Raw genomic sequence first — 25,361 nt, 5'->3', positions numbered from 1 at the left:
AACAGAGAGCTTCTGACACTGGGGAGAGGCTGACTGCCCTCGGCTCATGTCAGTGGAAATGAAAATGTTCAGCAACCTGCCAGAGAGAGGCAAAAGTGAAGGGATTTAGGCACTTACAGTAACACTGGTAAATACACAGAAGACACTCAAATACTGCCATGGCAAGGACCATATAAGTCCCTAGACTGATGGACTGCTCTAGTGAAGGTGCATGCAAGAAGGTCACTGTGGCTTTGTACTAGAGAAGCACAAACCAGCCTGAAATATGAGCACTACTCTCCTCCACTGCCAGACTCAAACTCCCACCTAAAGGTTGTTTAAGATCTACCTGTTCATTTTTTTGTTGCCACAGCTGCCTCTGACCAGCCAGAGGTAATCACAGGTGCTGAAACACTGTGGGGAAACCTGTACTTGCCAGGCTTCAAGCTGCATCCTGCCCATGTGAGAAATTTAGATTAGTTTTGGCTAAGGAGCAGATAGAAAACCCAGACAGTGAATCTTTTGAAATGAAGCCACTGCTACTGAAAGCAAAAGTAGCATTATTAAGATACAGGATGCCATGCCCAGAAAAATAGTTTTCTTTAGGGAGCAATGGCTCAGGGGGAGTGGGCCAGGGATCGGGCAGCTTCTGGTCTTAAGGTTCTTGGCCAGCCTAGGTAGAAATGGCCAACAGCTTATCTGCAAAGAGACTTGGATAGTTTAGTCCCACCCTTACCTCAGTTTTAGGCACTCAGCTGCTGCTTAGTCCCGGGGGCATCTGGAGGCTCTTAAGGTTTTAAGTTCCTCAGGTGCCTAAGAATTGGTTTCGGAGCATGAGCGCAACCACAAGAGCTGTGATGCTGCAGAGCACCTTGGCGTCTCACTTATGGCTATGCCTCATCCTGATGCGCAAATGACCTGTTTCCCTGCCTGTATGGCCTGAAGTGGGCTCTCAGCATGCCAATGGGGTCAGATTAGATTGGGCTCCATACAAAATTGTGTCTGTTGACCCTGTGTGTGTCCTAACCACCAGTATACAGGCCACTCTGGTGTACCAAGGGGGCCATTCTGACTTCTTCTTGCTGCCATTGCTCTGCTCAGCATGAACTGGGCTGGGGATGGGAGCAGAGGGAAGGAACAAGACTCTTTTGCCTAATACCCAGGGCACTCAGCTGGGGTGGGGGGTGGAGAGAAAAGGAATGACGCCCTAGTCTCCTGGACTTCAGCTAAAAGTGGAAAGACCCAGGCTTCAGGCCCTACTCCAAAGACCACTAGCTTATTCAACCACTGTCTGAGATAAAATATTGAAACAGTCAATAGAGCAGAGACCATGGCATAGGTCTCCCTGCTTCCAGGCAAGCTCCATTTTTTGGACTTTCAATGGGAAAATGTGACTTGGATGCTTCTGAACATTTTGCCCATTTTCTCTCATAGCCCCTGCACGGTGGTGGTAATACAGGGTACCTCATAATACTGCTGCCTTAGCACAATTCGGTGTATGGCTAACAATGAGATTCTGGTTTGCGGAAGTGTCAATCCAGCATCTTTCATGAACGCTACAATTTTTGGGGAGGGGAAAACATGGAATTCAACAGATGGGTCTCTGAATATGTGCAAAGACAAACAGAGACTGCCGGGTGAGTGTAAGTAGTATGTGTGATGGGGGAAGCCGGGAGGCATATTCCTGTGATTTGATAACAGAGGAAGATTGCGGAGCAGCCTGAAAACATAAAGGGATTTTTTTTTTTGTCTTTTAACTGAATGGAGCTATTATACCTACTCTAAGTACAATCTAACAAGGCTTTAAAACTCTGTGGGGAAGCTGCAGAAGAGCTGTCTGAAGCCAAACCGTAGGAATATGAAGCATCAGAACCAGGAAAGGAGAAGTGGGGAGAATGGCTTGGGGGTAAGCAAAAAAGGCATTGACCATCTGATGAAGTGGCTGTCAGGCAAGGGCATGCAATGGGACATGGAGGGCTAAAGGCAAAAACCATTTGCAGTGCATGCAAAGCTCTGCTATTATTTAGCAGGAGGGAGGAATCAATAGCTCAGCAAAAGCAAAGTTCGGACTCTCCAGCATAGCCGCTTTTTTTCCTTTCAAAATTTTTTTCTGTACAGACTGCACAGATGGACATGTCTCCAAGTTGAAGAAATGGTAGGTTTTTAGTTAACTGCCCAGACACAGGTCCTGCAAGATAGACATTCTCCTGGGTTTTGCTCAGGACCCAGGGGAAACAAAAATCAAAGAGGAGACTGGACAGCCACCTCGCTGGGGTCACTTGATGCCAGCTGTCTTCCTGCCTAAAGTGGGGGGGCTGGACCCGATGATCTGCGAGGCCCCTAAAAATCTATGAATCGATGAAAGGGCAAAACAGCTTTTCTTAAAAACTGGCTCTTCCCAGGGGCAGGAACTAAATGAAGCCCCATGAACATCCTTACATGCAAAAACTCAATCACGTGCTTAACAGCCTGTAACAGTGATACAGCCTAAATATCAGCTTCAGAAAGGACAGATAAGGATGTTGCCAGTTAAATTTCCCTCTATTCAATTAGATTCGCAGAGACCTGCTTACATCCACTCCACCTATGCATAATGGAGCCTTAGGATTGTAATTTAGACACTGAAGAGCTGAGCAAAGGGATGAATGAAAACAGATGCCACTCTGTTTTAGTGTGTACCTTCTCCTGGCCACTTGGCATGTGCATCAGGTCAATTTAGACTCTCCAGACAGCAGTCGAGTGGGCATAAGTAGCTCTAATGGACTCTAAATTTGTGTAAGTGGATCACACTTATACAAATTCGGCCTTGGGATTCAAAACTGACATAACGTGGATGCTGAGAGTGGTGAAAGAAAGCGAGAGGGATTTCCATTCTCTTTAAACTCCCCTAGGAAGAGACGAAACCCTGAAATCTGCAGAGACCTTTTCCGACAGGGTCACAGCACCCTCTCTCGTCCCCCTCCAAACCAGGACTGTTTGTTATCCTGATCTCCACACTGCATTTGAGCCATTGTCCAGGGTTATACACCAGGGTACCGCAGCAGGAGGGTCTGTCTTTTGACGGGCATCGTAAAGCGCTGCATAGGCTTGCAGCGCTCTCCCAACACCAGCACCAGCTTCGCTTTGTAGTTCGATGGAGGAAAGGACTTGCTGGTGGCTTTCTTGATGCATAGTGCAGAGACAACAGGGCTTTTCTTAATCATAGACTAGGTCTTCTGCAGAAGCAAAAAGCTAGATAAAACATAATTAATGGTACATGTCCCTCCTGTTGTTTGCTGGAGTAGTGACACCCTAGTAAACAGACCACCAATTTTTTCAGATAGCTGAAGCCTCTTTCCTTTTGCTTTCTCCCTGGCCCCAGCCTGCTGTAAGTCAGCAGCAGCTGCTGCTGCAAGGCTTCCTCTCCGACTCCACAGATTGTTTTCAGGCTCGCGGATGTTTCTTGCTTCCACCGAACAGGTTTTTGGCCACCGTCTCTCTCAGATGTGCGGACTCCAGCTCTTGCTCAGCCTTCTATTTTGTTACGCCTATACCAGATTGCTCTGAGTAAATCACCACTATCAGGCAGAGGTGAATCCACAAGGCGCTTCTTAGAGAAGCTTTTCTATTAGAAATTTCAGGAAGTGCCGCCAATGTCATTTACAAGAAGGTTAATTTATTATTGAGAGACCTTGGTTCTCCTTTTCTTTGTTATGTCTTACAAGGTATGGGATGAGAAAAATTGATTAGACGCTCCCAACTATTTCACAATAGTCTTTTTCTCCGTCCCCAAAATTGCCATTATTATGCAGCAACGTGAACTTCGATGAGACGTCTAATGCTTCATTCTCTCTAGGTTTACAAGCAAAGCCAGGGCCCATGCGCAGGAACAGGTTCGGACAAACTCCAGTCTATTCAGGTGGGATGTTTTTACATCTGGTGAATCCGCCTCCTTAAAGGAAACTGGTTAATATGTTATCAGTGTAAACGAGAGTATTACTGAGCACGTGGATTTCTTTCAAAGCTGTGCAGGATTCCAGAACACTATTAGGGAGAGCCTCAGGGATTTATGAACTCAAACACAGTATCAAACTGGAAAGACAAATTGCTTCTATTTTTGGTCCAGTTTCCAGAAGAATCACGGAGGTGATGATCAGTCCAGACAAGTACTGCACGATAATTACAGTCAGTGTTGTAACACACAGCCCATGACCTGCACTTACTGATGTTACTGATATGAAAGTAAAGGGATAGGCATTGCTCTGCTTCTTTCCCTCCCAAATTCTTGCCCCTGGAAGAAATGCTGCAGACCTTACTCAGGCCCATGCAGCGATTGCAGAATCTTACCATCTGTGCATCCTATTAACTGCTCTCTATTTTTATGAAAAATTAGCATTGATACACTGCTTTTCATCATCACTCAGCTCATCCTCACAGTCCCTCTGTGTGCCAGGTGGATAAGTATAATCCTAATTCTATATAGTAGATATGCAGGGAGATGACATGTCTTGTATAAGCTAGAAGTGAATCAGTGTTAGTGCTTAGTTCCTACATAAATGTCCTGGCACTAGGCCCTTTGTCTTTCTTGGTCATTCTTGAACGTTTCAAAAGCACTTTCACTGCATTTAGTCTTTCATTAGACTTCTATAAGAACAAGGAGAGATGTTTTCATGTATCCCTGCCACAAAAATAAAACTGAATGAAAGCTGACCCGGGACAGCTCCACACCATGCAGAATTTCCCCTATACACACGCACAGATCTCTAACCCTCCCTATACATAACTGAATACATTTGCATAGCATTTCAATTTATCCCGATTTATAAACTTGGCTTATGTCAGGTTGCTATATCCGCTTTACGACCATGTCAACTGAAATTACACCACAAATTACTATGGTATTTACGGACTTAAAATACAGCAATCATGTCTTGTCAGACCTCATGAATACACCAGAAAGGCTTTGAGGCTCTGCTTTCATCTGTGTTTCAGAGAAACCTCCCTGCAGATCTTTGTAAAAGCCAGAACAAAAGATCTAGTTGAAGAAAACTGCTGACCATTTACACTCAGTCCATTTTTCAGCAGTTCTTTATAAGGGTAGGGCTGTTTGCTGGAGTATTCTGCACAAATGCTAGTCAGGTAGTCATGTCGTCTTTATCTAAAAATCAGACTCTCATCTTAACTGGGACATAGTCTCCCTGTTCTAAAATGGGTCACTTGTAGCTTAAACTGCACACGGCATTTTTGTGTTATGTGGCCACAGGTGGCTGAAATGATTCCTATATGCATGGTGTTACCGTCTTATTACTACCTACCATGGATGGGGGATGAAGAGCTAAGCTGGGTGTGCAAAGAGGGTCTTGAGCCTCTGAGTCAGCAAAAAGTCAGAATAACATGATTGGGGGAACCAGGTAGCATGTTACAAATAGTTTAAACCAGTGGTGGCCAAACCATAGCTCGCTGGCACGGTACTTTCGGCTCTCTGGAAATTGGCCAAAGCCTTGCCCACTTCTCTCCAAGGTGGCTGGGGGGGGGGGCGCAGAGGAGCCTGGCACGTTCTGCTGCTCGACTTTCCCTGCAGGGAGTGTGCCCTGAGCCCATCCTCCTCCCTCCTTCTCTCCCTCCGGGACTGCCGGCTCAGGCACCGGGCTGCCAGGGCTGCAGCCTCATTGCTTATCCCAGGGTGCGCTTCTCATGGGGAAAGCTGAAATGACTTGCGGGGAGGTCACCTCCATTCTGGGTTGCTCAGCACTTCCCCCATCCCGCTCTTGAACTTCAGTGGAGGATCGGATGTGGCTCCCAGGGTGAGCAACTCGGGCCACGCTGGTCTAAACCAGTCTCACTGCTGGCGTCACGTGCTGTGATCAACCCAAATGTAAGCAGGTGTCAGCTTAAATACTGGAGACCAGACTGTGTTAGTGTTATGGGAAGTTGAAGGTCTTACCCAGCCCCCTTGCTCAATGTCCAAGGGTGTGCTAGGAATATGTCCTGCTCGTTTTCAATGCGAGGATAAAGATGCAAGGAAGAAAACCTGGACCTAGCCCGTACTGTGCACTCGGTTTGGATAATGGAGTGAATGCTCTATAAAAAACATCCTCCACTGGGAGAGCTACTATCAACTCTATCTGCAGGGAAATCTCTCCCAAACTGGTCAGATCTTCTGGAACAGAATTTTTTTTTAAGTGGAGCCCACTGTACATAAGCACATGTGATTCCTCTGGATGGAAGGTGCCGTGGAAAGGTAACATTTGGTTTGATTGCATTTTTGCTGAAGCAAACCAAGTGAAAAATAAATCTGCATTCCACAGAGTAAGCCTTCCATTTATCAGATTCAAGTGCAATTATTTCTGGTGTTACTTAACTGTGAACAGCCTTGAACACATGGGCTTCTGACAGCTAAGGGCTGTTTAAGTTTTTGGTTTTAATTTTAACACAGACTATTATGGTAGCATTTCAACTTGCATATTAAATAAACTTTAGAGGTAAAAGCTGTATGCTGGAACTTTAATGACTCTGCTTTAATAAGACCTAAACTTTTAATTAACTTGCCAAGACAAGTTACAGCCCATAGTTTTCAGGTAACTGCTGCAGACAGCTGAGACTCAACGTCAATGCTTCTTTGGGGAGAGGGATTAATAGTAGCACTGGAAAGAGATTGTTTTTTGCAGGATAGGAACAAAAATCCATTAAACAATCATTGTGGATAGAAAAAAAAGGAAGTGCTAGTTCTAGGGAAGACTCTTCAAATCACAACCAAATGGATTTTGGGGGGGATAAATGGGGGTCAGTCAATTTAACATTATTGGGCGTGTCTACACGTGCCCTGACTGCGCAGCAAGTACTAAATGACTGTGCAGTCACTGCCGTTATTGTGCAGTCCTGGCAGTGCAAGGGTTATTTCTGATCCTACTGCACAGTAGCAACGAGCTACTGCGCAGTAGCATTGGCTTCATGGTTCATGCCCGTGGACGATAAGTCACCAGTGACAAGACACATCACCGTAGCTCGTTGCTATCTCACATCGATGCACCCACTGAGTGGGCAACACAGCATCTCGCATAGATGCACCCACTGAGTCAGACATTAGTTCTGAGCATAGACCAAAGAAGCAAAACCTGGGCCAGTTTGTGGAGGGTGGTATTGATATGCTGTAAGAAAAATCCCTTGTTGCTATGTGCAGTGAGGTCAGGGAAAGCCCTAACATTATCCAGCAATTATGCCACAAGCAGATCTTACCCAAGGCAAGATAGACCTTGGTTGACTGGCCACTGCCAACCCAAGAATGATTTCATGGAAGTTAATAGGACTCTATGTGGCATTGGATGCCGCGCAATGAGACTAAGGTGCTAGAACATGGCCCAAGGTAGACAGATTATACACAGTAATGTCATAAGTCCTTACCAATGGCAGTCGTAAGGAAAGAAACCACCTCAGACTCTTTCCCGTCATTGTAGAAGGCCAGGTGCCATATTCCTGAATCCAAATACTGGATAAATCCTGTCTCATGGCTGGACATGGGCACAAAGCCTCTGTGTTGCCGCTGAGGTCCTTCCAAGCTCCTCGCCTCCTGGGTAAGCAGACGTCGCCCATCAAGGAGCTCCACAAAGTCAAACTGAAATGTAAAACAAGACAGATGCTCGCTGTGCATTTCTGGCTCCTAGAAGATCACACTCCCCGCATTCTTCTGTATTGTGAAAGCATGAGGAGCACTGCATTAAATGGAAGAAACCCACTTTTATGGGACCTTATACATGAGGTTTTCCCTGGTGGCTCATGATGTGCTCTGATCCATTCTACTGAGACATGGCTGGCCCTGTTTTGTTTCAGAAACTTCCAGGACCTCTTTACACATTACTCAATCTACTTCTCCTGGTCTCTTTTCTTCATCTGCTCTTTCCCTAATTTCTCTCACAGCTCCTCTTATACCTTGGCTGAAAGAGTATCAGGGCCAGGATCCTCTGGTTACTTCCAACACATTATAGCTACCATTTTAAATAATAAAATCTGAAAACTTTCCTCTTTAAAGAAAAAAAACTGAGGTTCTCACATCAGTGACAAGGACAGCCATAGTACATGTAAAGCTAAATTATGATTTGTTGATTCAGCCACTGGTTTTGATGGGACCGAGATTTGGCTCAGCTCATATAAAATGTAAATTTTTTCACTGCACCAATATTAATTTTAATTTCTTAATGTGTACGATCTAAATGCTGCTAATACGGCAACAGTTGTTTTTAATCTCCTGACTGCTGTTAGTGTAGAAATTTCAGTAATGTTACTTTCCTACTTTTTTTTTTTAATCCTTATTTCTTTATGTATTTTAGCAAAACATGCTAACCTCCGTGAGGACTGTAAACATGCCAGCTTGGACGGTTTAAGTCTAATAACGTTCGCGTTATCTGTAAGTTTACTAAATGGTAAAATAAAGGAACAAGAACACCTTTTGTGCAACTCAAAGACAAATAATCATCCGAGCGTAACCAAGAAAAACAACCAGATAGCAATTGGTTCACTGAAACGAGCTCCTGTTACCTGAGTATGTGAAGGAGGAAGGCCCTTTCTGCCATAGATGCCAACCAGAGCAGCCTTTCCCAGTGACACATTGAACTTCAGATGTACTGGGTGATCAATGAACACCTGAGATCTCCAAAAGATACCAGGAGGAATCTTCTGTGTGGCTCGTCTGCCAACATCAATTTCTCCGGAGTCTATAAAACTGTCGTCTGGAAAGAAACTACTGGGCTTTCCTGCCAAGATACAGGAACAAAAGAAAACCTTGGATTAGCCTAGGACCCTACATGTAATCTGATCAAGCTGGTATCTCTGACATTTGCCTTGACAAATAATCAATGGGTGGTCTTCAGAAGACATTATGCCTCAAATCCTTATATCTGATACGGTTATGCCCAGCTAAATTCATTCTTTCTGCTGAAAAATGGATTCTCACACTGCCCTCTGTTGATAACATAACAGAGCTTGGGTAAATACAATCTGATGTTCAAAATGTATCTATTTAAATCACTTTACATAACAGTCATGTTATTTACAGTCATTTATGAGGAAAAGTCATTAATACATTATTGAGAAGTGAGGGATTTATGAGTTTCCATGAAGTGAGATGAGGATGCAGAGACATCTATAATGCCTAATGATGCTTAATTGTGGTGGGAGAAATTAGAGATGCAACTCGCTGCTAAGTTAAGGGCTGACAGTAATGTGGACACGTAGGATGGTGACACTCACCAAGACAGAAGGAAGGAGAGTTATATAAAGGAAAGATATGGAAAATAACATTCTGTACTTCTGTAAGGGCTGCCAAGATAATCAAGGGGCCTGGTGAAGGGGGTCATGATTTTTGCTGCATTAAGCAGATAGGGAAATGGAGGCACCGGTTTTTAAAAGTGCTGGGTACCTCATTTCTAGAGCTTACCTTTGAGCACCTGTGGGCTGATACCTACAGGTGGAAACCACCCACAACTCCAAATGAATTAAATGAACTAATCATTATAAATTGAAGTACTATGGAGGACAAATCAATTACTTTAATTCCATAAGGAAAGGAAGCTGTAGGCAGCTCAGGCTGGACAGTCTTACACTTAAATTCCCAGTATATAATACACAGATCTAAGGAAAACATAGTGAATCGGGGTAGAGGAGCAAATACGACCCCAGAACACCAATCTAAGACTTCTGTTCAGTCACTGGATCATGCTCCCTTACCTGATGCACTAGAAAATAAAGGAGTAACGGGAAAGGAGAGGAAGATGAAAACTGCGCTTGCTTAGCAGATAGCCTTAATTTTGTGATTATGAACATGCTTGGATTTGAAAAGCACATGCTAGTCTTGTATCACCTGCCAGATTTCATCTTGAATAGGAAAAAAAATCAGAGGCCAAGAGGACCATCAAAGGCTGCATTTATTCCCCTTAGAAATTCAGATTACTTGGTCTGTCATCTCTTTGCCATTAAGGCTTGCTACCGTATGTTTTGCAGATGAAACAATTCTAACAAAATGACAAAGAAACTTTCAGGACTATAAAGTCTTTTGTAACAAATTACAGTTGTGGGATTTTTTATAGATATATAAAAAATGCATTTAGGGAATAAGAAATTAAAATGTCTTTTCCAGACATTAAGAATTCTTGTCAAATACTCTAACACTTTACATTTAATCCTGGAATGATGTTGGGTAGGGCAACCCTCTTGTCATATAATAAAATATTTTACTGTTTTGGAGAATAATATTTCATGTACATGTTAAACTTCTCCATATGTTATCATTCCAGTGTAAAGTTCCCAGCAGAGACACATCAGGTTCACACTGCTAGATGTCACTTTAAAATATATATTAAAAAGTTAAAATGGATGTTAACAAGAAGAAGTGCCCTGGGACAGTTTTATCTTTATATGATGGGGAAAGCTGCTATTTAATTTTTTATTCCAGCAAAGCACTTGAGTACATGCTTAACTTTAAGTAGGAGCTGTCCCATTTGGACTTAAAAATTACGCGTACGTTGAAAGGCTTGATGGAATACACATGCCTCATTATTAGTCTCTTAAATACTGCATCTCACGAAGCTTATGCATAAAAATCTGACTAAGCAAACAAACACAAATTTAAAAAAGGGATTCACAGAAACCAGGCTCCGTTATTGTTATCCAACCCTAATATTACTCCATTTCCTTACATTCAAAGAAATAAGGGAAACCATTTAGAAACCATTTCTATCTGTTTTTCAGAATAAAGGTTTCTATTAAAAAAGGCAAATCAGAGGTAAACAGGAAATAATCACTGAGCCATTTGTGACACAGGCAACAGTGAAGAATAGTGTGGTGGAGATCAGATTTGCTTAATTTCAAGGATTTTATTTTGTAAATTGGATGATTGCCTTTTTCATTAATCCTAATACTAATTTTTAGGATACTGCCTGTGTTAAAACACACAGCTACTAAGGTCCATGGGCACAGCTTTCAATTTCATTGCTATGAGATGCAAAGGGTGTAACAAAGTGCTACAGAGAGATGAAAAGACTTTTTATATTTTAGTCCACCTCAAAGATACATTTCAGGGATTCTTACTGTTGTGTTTTATATATGCAGAGAAATTAAAATAGAAAAGCAAAGCACATGGTTTGCTCTCTGGCTGTTAATTAATGAAGATCTTACATCTGAACAAATTAGGCGGGGTGAGAGTTTAAAATGCTAAGTGCTGCTATGCAGTAGATAACTGGAAGAAAATGAGCATAAGATGAATTCCTTGTAATACACTGAGCAGTGCTTGGCTCAAGTAGGCAAACAGGAAAAAAATGTCGGTCTAAGTCTGAAGCAAAAAATGACCATCTTGCAGAACTAAATGCGTCTGCACATGTAGATTTAAAATACGCTTTTCTTCTTGGCCAATTATATATGTGAAAATGTTTTATGTGTTCTTCTTCTGGAATGACTCAGAATGGTTATTACCATGTCTCTAAACTATCAAGACTTATCTTAACGCAAAGGTTCAAAGCAACATTCTGTACAGTGACGTGAATTTGGCCACTGAAGTCAATAGGAGTTTTGTCATTTGGCTTCAGCTATGACTGGATCAAGTCCTAAGCACCAGATATTTCAGAAATAAACTCCAACAAGGATGTAATTTCAGCAGAGGCCAGATCAGAATCCTTAACTAACTAACCTGAAGCAAAATGACCTCCCGCTCTGAATTCCTAATGGCGCTGTCAAATTTCTCAGCTCTTTCAGTCTGTTCGCCTGCACGCAGAACACTTCAGTTCCCTTCAGCGACTCGTCTTAATTTATTTGGTTATCAGAATGAATGGTTTCATTCTGGGGATCAACTGAATGTGGTTATAATTTGGATGCAACAAGGCACCCTGACTCATTATATCACGTCCGCACATGCTTGCTTATATCTTACCAACTGCAATGATAATTGATCACCTGCTTAAACTTAAATCTGAGGGAGCGCTGAAGTGTTTTTTGCTGAATGGGGGTCGGGCCAGGCACGTGTTTAATTTTTTTTTTTTTGAGACTGGAATCATGGTTGAAACTTAGCAACGAATGGCTGGAGATTGACCTGAGCTGATAATGCTGCATTCAGTTCAGCAAGGAGGAAACCCTCGCTCTAAACAGCCAATTTCATCATGGGACAGGTCGTCTGTTCAAGGACATTTTAAACCATTTTTTCGTTATTCCATTTACATCAATTCTTATTTACAATTGCTGCTCTGCAACATTGCTGGCCCAAACTAGCTGCTCTATCACCAACCTTTTGAGGCAGCAGCAAGTCAAGGATGGGTGCAGTCACCTGGGAAAGGAAAGACCCCAGTGCTGTCATTTAGGGTTTATTCTGGGTCTGATTGTCTTGGGTTTGACTCCAACAAAAGTTTTGGTTTTTTTTAAAGAAATTTTTCATGTTTCAAGCCAAATCAGCCAAAATCAAGTCCAAATCCATAAGTCAGTCCAGAACCTTAAGTAGCCTCACAACCAACAAACATCCTCCACCTCCATCTGGGGCTTCAGATGTTTCCAAATCCTTTGCCAGGCATCCTTCATGAAGGCCCATGCCTGGAGGCTTGGGGTTAGGATGCCCCCAATTTTCATCTGCCCTGAGCCATAGGGCTGCAGGAGCAAGCTAGGGAGGAGCAACCCATTTCCATAAAGTGGGCTTTAAGCCCCAACACCTTGGCGGGTACTAAACCGTGCCAGAAGAGTGGTTATTCCCCAGGCGTTTAAGGAAAACTGCCTTCCAGGTACATGGTGTTTCCTCATCAAAACAGGTGATTTACATACACAGCTTTGAATGGCAAGTAACTCAAACTAACCTCAGCTGTCCCAGGGAAAAGGGTTATCTCAGACGTTTCACGGGTACTTAAAGTGAGACAATGGGCTGGTACCTCTGTAGGATCCCAAGATAAGAGGCTCTGTCTCAGGAGAAACCTCATATCTGTTTTTACTCTTACTGTATCATTGGGCTCAGGTCATGCTCCAGATAGTCTGCAAGTTCCCTAAGACTTACAGAAAGACCACTCTGAGGTTTCTAGCAGCCTGCTGCAGTGCACAAAATCCCCACTGAGCAGAGTTCCCCCGTGCAGAGAGCTCCACAGGAAAGCTGATGTGTATGCACATGTGTATTCTTTTATGCATATACTCAGAGACACATCCTGCACTTCTATTCAGACAAAACTCCTATTGATTCAGTGGGAATTTGGCTGAGGAAGACCGAGTGAAAATTGAGTGGACACCTTTGATTGGGTCCCCTGACTTCTAGATAAATTATTTCTTCTTTTCATTTTGACTTCTAAGAGGGAAGGTGGGGATCAAATGCAATATTTAGCCAATTACACACACAGTAATTTAAGCAGGGGACAAAAGAAAAAAAACAGGTTTGATCAAGAGGCCTTTTCGAATACAGCTAGAGGGGAGGTTTGTAGTTTTCTGCACTACGTAGCTAGCCTGGCACCATTTTGGATTAATTAATTTTACACTGCAATAATTTCATCTGACACTCACCAATCAGTACTAACAATGTTGTTTTTTTAAGAAGTATGTAATTACAGCTGCATTCACTTTAATAAAGACAGATAACCCCTTCAAGCAAAAATGGTGCAATTCATATAAACCACAGGGCTAACACAGGACATGACCCAAAGCCTGTTGAAATCAGTAGAGAGACTTCTACCAGTTTCAATTTTTTTTGAATCAGGCCCGGATTCTTTAAGTCTCTTATTCACCACCTCACAACTAATATTCACCAAAACCAGGCAGTAACTATAGATTTCCTGGAATGGAAATACATTTTATTTCAATTTTGCTTAAAGAGAAGAGGATGCAGCAAACAGTAACTTTATCAGATTCAACTTTGAATTCCCTGTTTCTCCACCCGTTTTCTTGGCAGTGACAAAAAACGGCACTTTGCAGGATCTCCACGACTGGCCCAGCTGGTTCCAAACAAAGTGTCTCCGAATAGTATATTGTTTCCTAGGTTAGACCCCAATGCTGCATGGTTCTCAGCATCTCACGTACCTTCCACTTCAGCTGCAGGTGAAATCTGTCAATCCCAGGCAGATTTTGCACTTTGCTGAATGAAGTTCTGCCAAGAGATGGCCAACTTCAGAAAGTGAAAGTTTGCCGGGTCTACAGCCCTTAATAAATCTTGTGGTACTCAAATCCCGGACAACTAATATCCCCAAAGAAACATGAGAACAAGCATTTTGGTTTTGCTGTAGGAAAAGCACAACCCAATCCTCAAGGTGTCATTTTGACTTGCAAGACATGAAGGTGGTTTCTTATGAAATCTGCCCTTAGATGACATGAAGTAGGGTTTTTGTGGTGAGGGTACCATACCCAAATGAAATGCAGGGAGGTACTTCCCTCTTGAGAGCCGTCTTGAGCACTGATGAAGATGCAGACTATGTTAGTGCACATTAAAAGGATAGGACACTTAGAAACACATGAGAACATGACTGACGACTACTAGTTCTAGACGTGACAGACTGGAAAAGCACCAGACTACGGTGCTGGAGGAAAGGCAGTATTGGAGGGGAATGGAGCATGAGATTGGATGGCTGGAGTTCAGAGGCAGACAGAGGACTCACAACATGGACACACACCAACCATACCTTCGCTGGGTCCTTTGCCTTTCCTGTCAGGTAACTCTAACCCTGTGCCCCCTGAGGGATATAAGGAGACGTCCGTTGGCACTGGCCAACTGCTGGATGTGTCTTCTGTGATTTCATACATCTGCCCTTCCATCGGCTGCAGGTGCCAGGTTAGGCCAAACAGGTGCATGGCTGTGGTGAGCAATGAGAAAAGTCATCTTTTTCTGCTGGGAAGAGCTTCACAACTACAGGGAGACACTGCCGACCCTCATCCTAAGGTTGTACGCTACTCCCTGCTAAAACGAAACGTAGGGGGTTTCAGGTCATGTCACAGCTCATGCTGGTACTGCACTACTACCAAGAAAATATCAATTTCTTGGGACTACCCTCCACTCACTCAGCTTTTGCCTGGTTCAGCTCTGTTGACTCCAATGTCTCCACATACGCCTGAACCAGGGATGGAAATTCATTGAACAGTCTTCCAAACTTAGGGGGTGGCGCACGTTATTTCCCTATGTCCAGGACATGGAGCCTTTGCATTGCATTAGTGTATGAACAAGTTATTGTCCAAATTCCTTATTTATTTTTTATTCAGCCCTCCTCCAGGGAAACTCTCACTGAGTCAATAGGATTTCTGCCTCGGAAAGAGATGAATAAACTTTTAGGAGTTCCAAGGTCAGCCTCAAACTCATCACTTGGTTAGTGTTATGCTTTTAGTTGTATGTGGATGGGTGCGAGTAGATGCAACTGAACACTCCTCCGCGCATTTCCAGTTTTCTCCTAAGAAGGGCAAAAATACATCCTTGAGATTTAACCCATGAGTAACACCAACTGGACTTGCATGATTTCAGGATGGTGCGTTGTAGGTTTCTGGGATCATGCAAAGCCATCGAGTACATGACTCTGTTCCAAGACGTTACATAAAGGGCAGTGAAGTTGAGGAACGAGAAACAGCACTTAAAAGGGAAACGCATGTATGGAGAGAGGCATGCTATGCAATTAATACTTGCCCTCTGAAAATGTAAAGGTAAACAGTGTAGCTTCCTGTATCAGTCCTTCCTTCTCCAACATAAACATTTCATATTTAATTACTATCCAGTTTACCTTCAAGCTCTTCTCAGTTAAATGATCTGATACCCACTATACTTGGAATGACATTTTCCTATTAAGGGTGCACTCTGCTATCTTATACTATAGATCCTCTGAGAAACTGTATAGTGACATAAACGTCAGAACATAAACAGAAGGTAGGAAATAGGAAGAGCACAGATCATTTTTGTTGGCTAAGCTGTCATTTTATTTACAAAATTAAGTTCGAGTTTGTCAAACAGGCTGACGAGGAACACGGAGTTTATTTAAATCTCTGCATGGGGAACAATCTTTTTTAAGTTGATCAAAAAGGCATGTGACCAGTTCTTTTAAAATAAGATGTTCAGATATACTTTGTAAAATTCCCCCTTTCTTCTGCTCTGCTCACAATTAGATCATTCACTAGCATGAATAAGACTGCCTTGCAGCAACAGAGAACGGAATATAGCTAAATAGAGTGAGAGCAGAATTCCCACTTTATGAAATAAATAGGCACTGGGTTTGTTACCAAAGCCTTAATTAATCAATTAGGAAAGAAAAACCCTTCAAAAATTCCCTAGCAGAAAGGAGAGACTCTCGGGGACCTGTTCAAAAGCAGAACATTCCTATGCAGGTCCACATACAGGTCCACAAAGAGCTGGGAAGCTGCAGATAGAGCTGTTGATTCAGATATGACTCTTAGGATACACTGGCAAGTGTTTTTCCTGTTAAATAGGCCAGTGGGTTTCTACAGAAATACTATATGTGGTGGGGGGCTGGGGCGGGGGGAAGAGGAAGAAATCAAACAGATCAAATATGGGGAGGATGAAGACCTTGCAGGGAACCTCGGGCACTGATCTGCCAAAACAATGACATGCCACTTTTATTCATACCAGGTAAGAGCATAATTTGCATGCCGGTCCCAATTAGCTGCCTATTTCTTACCCTGCAACAAACTCCAGTACTACACGTGTCTGCTAAGTGCATAAACTGTTAAATGCATAGCTTGCTGGAACCACAAATGTAAAATAAACTGCCTGAGTTTAGTGGCAATGCACAGGGGGTGCACATGGGGGGAGGTGCACGTGCACCCCCTGAGAGCACCGGTGCACCCCCTGACTGGCTGCGCTTGCCACTTAGGCAATGGGCAGGGGGGGCAAGTGGGAGTGGCAGTGCCCACCCTGCAAGCGCCAGAAGCAGCTGCAACGATTGGTTGCAGTGATCAGCTATCTCGCGATCGGCCGCAGGGACACCCCCCACCAGTCAGCAAGATCGGCTGCGGGGGGGTTCCCTGTCCCCAGTCTCTGACTGGCCGCTGGGAGCTGGGACGTGCTCCTCCTGACTAAGGTGGCACCAGTCGCCCATGCTTGAGTTCACAGCTCGCCAGGACAAGAAATGTAAAACTTGTCAATACATCTCTACCCCCCACAATAACTACATCCCACAACAGAACCATCCCCATTCCTGGATCTTATACCTGCACCTCCAGAAATGCTATATATCTCATCCAGAGCATTGAATGCCCTGATGCCCTGATATGTAGGAGAAACCAAACAACAACTGTGTACCAGGATGAACGCACACTGGGTGCGTCTACATGAGACGCTTACTGTGCAGTAGTCTAATAACACTGCGCAGTAGCACACTGCTCAAAAACCATGCTAATAAGCTACTGCACATTAATGAACATGTAGACGTGCCCACTGAAAATCTACCAAAGACTTTTTTTTTTACACAGCATTCATGCAGGTCTATCTTAAACTAGTTCTGGCCACTTTGAAGCAGTTTATGTGCACTGAACTTCTGTTCTGTTGCATGTTTAAACCAATTTCCGATCATATAAACTGGTTTATGTGTAACGTCTGTCCATAGCCTATGGGAGGCTGTGGAAATGAAGGGAACTGATCTGTTTCAGGCCTACTAATTCCATAGCATGGAGATACCCATAAGCAATGTTCGTTAAGCACGAGACACTATCTAGCTTCCCTCACTTTCAAGGCTTCTGATAGTTTCAGGATCAGTACCTTTAAGGAAGAGTTGCATGCCTTGTGCAAAGTTGCCCAAGGTGTCCCAGTCTCCAGGTAGATGTAATCAGCCCATGAGCAGGGCTGTACTAACATGGCTGTTCTGCTTTGGACTTCAGCTATACCCTAAGAAATGTACCAAATAGTCCAAAGGTTCACTTAATGACTTTTTGCCCTGGGCAGCTGCACCAGCCAGGCTGCAAGTATTACAGCTCTAATTGATATTTACCTTCTCCTGCTGGATGTTGTGAAGCCTGGTTCATGAATATTCGTAAAGAACCTGAAGGTCTTTGGCTAGAGACTGCATTTGGCTGCACTGGAAATGTAAGGCTGGCACGGAAGCCTTAATTAGAGAGCCAGCTTTTGTTGTCAGCTAACAAAGCGATCACCTAAAATAGAACTGCGGTGGTTGCCACGTGTTGACCCCAGCATCTCACAGGCAACATGTAAGGATTAGATACATGTGTTGAAAGTACTTGCAAAATATAAAATGTGTTAATTAACGGGGAATTATTATAATACCCCCTCTAAGTACTAACTGAAGTGAGAGAGCTGGAATAAGCACACCAGACTAGAGGTGAGGTACATTGAGACTGCTCTACAATGCTCATGAGGACATGACTGGACAGATTAGAATCACAGACTCATAAAGAAGTGGGGCTGGATGGGACCTAGAGAGGTCACATCTAGTCCAGCCCACTGCCCGAGGCAGGATCATCCTTATCCAAACCATCCTACACAAATCCATTGTCTAACCTCTTAGCATTACTGACACAACACACAACATAACCTAACCTACCACAGGTAAAACCAGAGGACCACAGAGTACAATGTCCTGCTGCTGTAAAGATAGATACGCAGCCTTATAAGATAGGTAGTTGCAACCCAACCACTGCAAAGGCAGATAAAAAAAGCACAACACTTTTCTCCCAACCAGAACAGAAACTCAGCATTTTCTTTGGAGGCTCTGGTTCAACTTATTTTCATAAGAAACCATAATATCTTGCTTCTCATTAGGTCATTATTATTACTATTTTATAAATACCAAGAGTTTATGCTGTTGCGAGCTGGAGGAAGAGTCTGCCTCCCTTTTGCTCTCCCCTAAATGCCACCCTTTTGCTGAAATGTCAAGCAATACCAGTGAAGGATGCTTTGGATTTGTAGATCTCAGTGGGATAAACTGTTGATACCCGCTGTTGCTTAAAGGTTTTTGAGAGCTGCACGATTCAATCATGCTTTGTGCTAAATGGAAGCAGAGTCCTTCTGGGTGAAAAAAGGGGAATGAGTGGGGGCCTGGAACCACGCACGAGACTCACAGCCACATGCTTTGAAGTGTTAATGGTTCCTAAAAGCAAAGTGAAGCCATAATAAAGTGGGGACTCCTGAAGTTCTTAGTCCTCAGTTCATGTTGAACCCACTGCTGACATTTTCTTTGCCTTCTCCACCCCCAGCAAGATGTACAAAGTGGCTCTCAAAGTGCAAGTTGCACCCTGATAATTTCCCCTGCCTGCCACCGAACGTGAAGGTCAATAGATATCTTGATATTGAAAGCTCCCTGTATATTAAAAGAGCGCAGTGCAATTAGCAGCCATTAAGATGTACCACTCAGTACAACATCATTTCGCTTTCACAGCCTGGGAAGCCTTTTGGCATGCACTTTTCAGAAGCGCTGGTTACATTTCTATTAGTTAATAGATCTAATAGGCTCTTTATTTGGGCTTGCTTAGAAGTGAAACAGTATGTAGGGAAATCCAGTGAGGGTGCTCACTGGGGCGTATCAACACCGATCCATTGGAGAAAGCCACAGCAGGGGGACATGTGACCTATCAGACTTGTGTTTTTTTGAAAATCATTTTTAAATGGAGTTGAAATGCTGGTGAAAGGAGTCCTGGACACTGAAATTTGCCACGCAGATAACAGCCCAGAGAGTAAGAGGCACATTTCTTTACTGCTGTGCCAACAGCAGGTCTCCACCCTGTTTTTAGTGGCTAAACAGGGTTTAGTCTCTACAGTCCTTTCTACCCTCAGCTCTTCTGCTGAGCCTTTTGCCAAGGGATGCTGATTAATGCTAGCCAGCTGCGGTCTGATGTGGCTGTGTGCTAAGGCACCAGAGTCAGATTCACTGCAGAGAGGCAGTGGTATGGGTCTTCCAGTGGCTTTGTTTCATTTGCTAGAGCTGAACGATTTTGATTTGCAAATGAAACACGAGTTTTTGAGGACACTGAACGTGCAAGCTCATTATTTTTGTTTCACAACAGCTTCCTTTTTTGCCCAGCACTCTTCCTCTTGCACAGCTCCTCTTGGGAGTGGAGAGCGTTGTTCTATGCTGTTGAAGAGCCACAAAAACTGAGAGAGGGGATCAAAGTTTGCTTTCAATAGGCAGGGTCTTCTGGATATCGTTCCATTACTGGCTTGGCTTATGACACAGCAAAAGGAGGCAGTCCAAAAAAAAAAATCCTACTCAGCAGAAGAGAGAAGCTAAAGGAACATTTCAGATGAAAAAAGACAAAGAAAGTAATTCACATGGTCAACAAAATGGACATCTCTTGGGACAGGTTGATGGAGTGAGGGAGTTCGCACCAAGAGGCAGATGATTGTGATAGATCACAGGGAGAAGAAAAGACAAGACATGCTTAGTGAAGCATAAGAGACCTCCGAAAACCTCAGAAGTCAGCAAAAACAGTGAAAAACACATTGCTGGCCTTTTATTAGCTTGTTGACTTGCCTGGGCCAGCAAGGTAAGGGTAATAAATAACCAATACAATCAATTATGGCGTTTGAAATTAAGGTCCAATGGAAAGGCTCTGGTTAAAAACACCAGCTGCTTTTCATTGTGTTCAGAGAGGGCCGTGGAGAGTGCATTTGTGGTGTAGTCTCACAGCCGCTGGCTGTTACGTCCCATGCTAGTCTCTGAGGGCCAAACTGTGAAGCCATTACTCACTGCTTGGTCACTCCTTACACAGGCAAAACTGCCGCTGAATGAGTAGGAAATGAGAACTGCTTCATGATTTGGCTCTGAGTGATTATAAAACAAAAAAGAGAATTACTCAGAACAGAGAAAGGCTCAAAAGGAACAATGAGCAAATACTAATATAATGATAATTATAATGGGAACAATCGCCTTGGTTTTCAGAAGGCCCATAAGGGTTTTAGGCATGCAGATCCTATTAAAATTCAATAAGATTTGGATGTGTAATTCTCTCAGGCCCCCCTGAAAATCCCAGCCAACACTGAAACGGTAATGATGCTCAGCAATTATACTCTGCCTTCCACCTCGTGATGTCGATGCACTTGACATGAACATACAGTGGGAATGGGAAAGCCAAGTTTTCTGTCATAATGGCTCCTTCCTCCTCTGGTAGAGGCAGGGTGACACTGAGTCCCATTTTAAGAAGTGCTGCCACCTCATATGCGGCTGCAGAGCACTTCCGGCACACCGGTACAATGAGAGCTGGGCCAACCTCTACGGGGAAGGAATCGGTGTTCTTGTGAAAAAGGCTTTTCCCACGCTAATGCTCTCTCTGTCCCCGACAGATACAGCCTATGCGGATCTAGCAGAAACAAGCAGAAAAAGGTGATGAGGACTATGGCTAAGTACACAAGTCACAAAGCCAGAGGCTGAACCAATTCGATCTTCACAGGTTTCTCTAAGCTGCGTAGACTGAACCGATAATGAAGCCAACTGGTATTACCTAACTCAGGTAAAAGTTGGATACTACATTCATCCAGGTCTATCTGAAAACTGGTTTTGGCCATTTTGAAACCAGTTTATGTGCACTGGACTTCTGTTTTGTAACAGGTTTAAACTGGTTTCTAATTGCTTCCACCTGTTGATGTGCAATGTCTGTCCCCAAAAGAAGAAGAAGAAAGGGAACAGGGTGAAGAAAACAAGAAAGTAAGAGAAGGGATGTAGGAAAATGCCAGGAGAATGACAATGTGAGGAGAGAGGAAAGATTATGAAAGAGTAAGAGAGAGGGGAAAAGGAGCAGGCAGAAGAGTTCTTCATACAGGCCAGGAGGGTTTTAGGACTCGTTTTAAATCTTCCATTCTTCTTCTGCCTCATCCACTTCTTTGATGTAGCCCCTTTTCAGGCATTTCTCAGACTCTGACCTAAATGTCCACTGATCTTCTTTTACAACAACCACACCTTTAGAAGGAGTCCTGATCAGTCCCTTTTTTTCCTTTCAGTTGAAATAAATGGGATTCTACGCAGGGTTAATTCTGCCTCGAGTCAATGTATTGCTTTCACTCCTGCCTCTGGGATAAACTTGACTATAATTATCTGGATAACCGTCTCTTGCACTACACTTAAATTATATGATTTCTGGAGAAGTGGGAGAATTGACTGAGGCAGAATTAATCATACTTTTGTGACATTCCATGTTGTTATGAAAAAGAGACTTTCATCAAGAAATAATCACCAGTTTGTCAATCGTCAATAAAGCAAAGAAGAGGCACACAAGTTTAAGGGTAATATAAAACAGTAAAACAGACATTAGAGGAGGAAAGCAAACAAACCCTTCCTTGCAAAGTGGCTACTGCCATTTAAGTCAGGCATGAGTGAACTTCATCCTGAGTGACAGATGGGCAAGGTACTGAAAATCCAGGAATCAAGAAACCTCACTGCAACTACCCATGGCAATTGGTGTGAGACTGGACTCGGCATAAGCGGAGGTCCATTGTGGCTGTTCTCTCTGGGCGCATCTACACGTTCATTAATGTGCTTTTGCTAATGCACATTAAATATGTGCATTAAATATGTACCCCTTTGTGAGGTACTAGGAAAAGGCACGTCAGCCTACTTTAATGCACATTAGCGTAAGCACACTTTTGGTGACACGTTAATGTGCATTAAAATAAGCTAATGTGCATTAAAGTGCACATATAGACGTGTTCTCTGTGTATATGAAGGTGAAACCTCTGGCCTGTGACCTATGGCCTCCATTCCATTCAAGCACCGCCACTTTCCTGTGTCCTGTGGGGCCTCCAAAGGCAAGTAGAAGGCCTACAAAACAGCAGTTTAGTTCTTGATTGCATTTAGTAGGTAAAACAAACAACCCCCACCCCCACCTCAAACCCCAGCCTTCCAGCTGCAGCATCACAGTCCTTTGAAACCTTTAAGGAAGAGACTAGAAAGGCCTGCTCTACAATGAAGCAGTTAAGCTGAACATTTGTTCAATGCAGAGAGTCAGCACTTCCTATTGAGCATCTTCCTAATTACCCCCGGGATGAAAGAATTTCAAGTGATTGCCTGTCCATTCAAACTACTAATAGATGATCCCTGGCCCCTCCACTGCTAAAGTGGCCACTAGCACACTTGTCATTTCCTGCAGAGAAAGGGAAAATCATTTAAAAAGGCTTGGCATATTTAGATTAATTCCTTTAGGAAAATTTTTTTTCAAGTGTCAACCTATGAAAAAAATAAATGAGTTTTATGTAAAGGTGTTGTGGCTTATCAAGAAAGCTGTCTGCCTATGTACAATCTGTAATTTCCCCCCTTCTTTCTCCTCACTCACACCATTTAGAAAGTAGAAGGGGAAGTTGCAAGATGGATCTCGGCAACATTTTGCTGTTCTTAGGCAGCTTACTGCACTGAAGCAGCTTATTTCAGTCCCACAGCTGCTAGTAAATGTGGTGTTATACATACCCAGACCTTTTTCAGTAAAATAATATTTTTCCTTCTAGATTCCCTTTATGGCAGGGACTATATTACTCTATATATTACAAATGTATTTCTTCACGGTCAAAGTCAATTATAAGATAGTCCCACTGTACCTCTAAATGGAGTTTTAATTTGTGTATATAATATTAGAAATAGGGATTTTCCCATTGGGATATTCACTTCAATTAGAGAAACGAGGACAGATGATCTTAACAGGGGGGCTCCCCCCCTGCTTTGTAATTGCTAAAATTCTGGGTTAGCCTGTTGTGGACAGTATAATTTTACATACACCATTTCATTAAGCACCTATAAATGGCTGATCCCTAATTAAAAGAAGGTAATTCACATAGTTAATTCACATCGTTAAAGAGTACCTCCTGTACACTTCTCCCTGTCCCCCATTATCTCCACCTGGATTGTTTTGTCAGAACAACTGCTTTCTCCCAGTGATACACAAGGTTGTATAATTCCTGTATCTGTGTCTTGCTACATCATCCAGCATAATGGAAATCTGGTCTTCCAGTCCAGCCATTTGCCTGTCAATTCCATCATCACTAAAATGTCAATTAAGCATTTGTTATTATTTATTATTTATATGGTGGTAGCATCTACGATCCCCAGTTACGGTTGTGCTAAGTGCTGTACACACGCTGAATAAAAAAAGAAGGCAAGCTTCTTCGGGTAGATGTGGTATCTTTTATTAGACCAACAGAGTAGCTGGAAAAAAGTTGTTTGCAAAGCACTTAGACCACCTAAATCACAGTCCTCGGTGCTGGTCGTTACACATAAGGATGTGACAGGTTTCCTCATGTATGAGTTTTAAGGAGACTTAGGAGATGACATATAAAAGCCTATTTAGAAAAAGATGAAGAATATTTTATGATCTTTCCTGAAGGGAGCTTGAAAAAAACCAAACTGTTCATGGGGAAAGGTAATTTGAGGCTAAAATCTTCACCACTTTCTCTGTGTGAAAGCTGGCAAACTGAGACCAATGTATAGACTCAGGAAGCTGATTAAGTGGATGACACAGCAAAATCAACAACACTGTACTCTCCCATCCCACTCACACTCCCTCTCCCTTCAAGACCATGGGCAAAATCCAGCACAGCACTCCAGGGAGCTATGAATCTAAGTGAATGGTACAGATCAGTGTTAAAAGCTCTCTCAGTAACAAAATTTAAGGTAACATGACAATTTGTATGCTCTGGGCTCAGACTGAACCCAGTGCACAGACCAGGGCAACAGCAGCCAAATGTAACCCACAAAGCTTTATAATGAGGTCCCACAGATATCTTTATATTTGCTTACATTCCTACCTCTGCCTCCATCTAAAAAGAAGGTTATACTTGCAAGGGTTTAGCACTCTAACATTAGGGCTAGGGACAGACATTGCCCATAAACCAGTTTAAGTGATCAGAAACTGGTTTCAACCTATAACAGAACAGATGTTCAGTGCACATAAAGCAGTTTGAAAACGGCTGAAACCAGTTTGAGATAAACCTGTTTGAATGTAGTGCCAGACTTAATGGAGTTGGGTCAAACTGGTTTATGCAATGTCTGCCCCAGACCCCTTGCTAGTTTAAGTTAAACCAGACTCCCCTAGCATGCTCTCTAGGCTGGGCGGGGCTCTCCGCTCCACAGCAGGGCTGGCCCCTCCCTTATGCTCCCTGGTTGCAGCTCCAGCTGCAACTGCCTGGCTTCCCCCTGCTCTTCCCCTCCCCTCCCCACACGCTGCTAAGCAGGGATACCCTGTCCCCTCTGCTTTACACACACACATCTCAGCATTAGCTAGCAGACCACATGCTGGCTATGATCCGCACTGTGGCAGCCAGGTCACAGGCAGAATCAACAGGTAATTGGTCGTGTCCCTCTGTTGTTTTCTTAATGGGTGATAAACACTGAATTAGGGGTGATGAACGCAGTGTTATCAATTCCCTGCTGGGCTGGTCAGAAGGAGAAGGGAGGGGCCCACCCTAATCAGAGTGTCCTGCCAGGGCTCAGCATTGTGGAAGGGGAGGGAGGGCTGCTGGTGCCCCCTGGCTTCTAGCCTAA

General features: G+C 43.4%; 1 protein-coding gene across 4 annotated transcripts in view; it reads right to left on the bottom strand.

Moving 5' to 3' along the window:
- The window catches only part of TENM4 (teneurin transmembrane protein 4), a 757,738-nt gene that overhangs the window by 188,522 nt on the left and 543,855 nt on the right, over nucleotides 1-25,361 (bottom strand). For 3 of the 4 annotated variants that reach the window (XM_090030685.1, XM_090030688.1, XM_090030686.1), the window contains 3 exons: nucleotides 14,577-14,747; nucleotides 8,491-8,705; nucleotides 7,360-7,570 (listed from right to left, as the gene is read on the bottom strand). In XM_090030685.1, coding sequence (XP_089886811.1) covers nucleotides 7,360-7,570; nucleotides 8,491-8,705; nucleotides 14,577-14,747 — 597 coding nt within the window. The remainder of the gene's footprint in view (nucleotides 1-7,359; nucleotides 7,571-8,490; nucleotides 8,706-14,576; nucleotides 14,748-25,361) is intronic. The other variant, XM_090030687.1, reaches the window with a different exon arrangement.

Source organism: Crocodylus siamensis, chromosome 1, assembly GCF_052110815.1.
Source record: "Crocodylus siamensis isolate JL-2025a chromosome 1, ASM5211081v1, whole genome shotgun sequence".
NCBI lineage: Eukaryota > Metazoa > Chordata > Crocodylia > Crocodylidae > Crocodylus > Crocodylus siamensis.
This window is presented reverse-complemented; position numbering and strand designations above follow the sequence as displayed.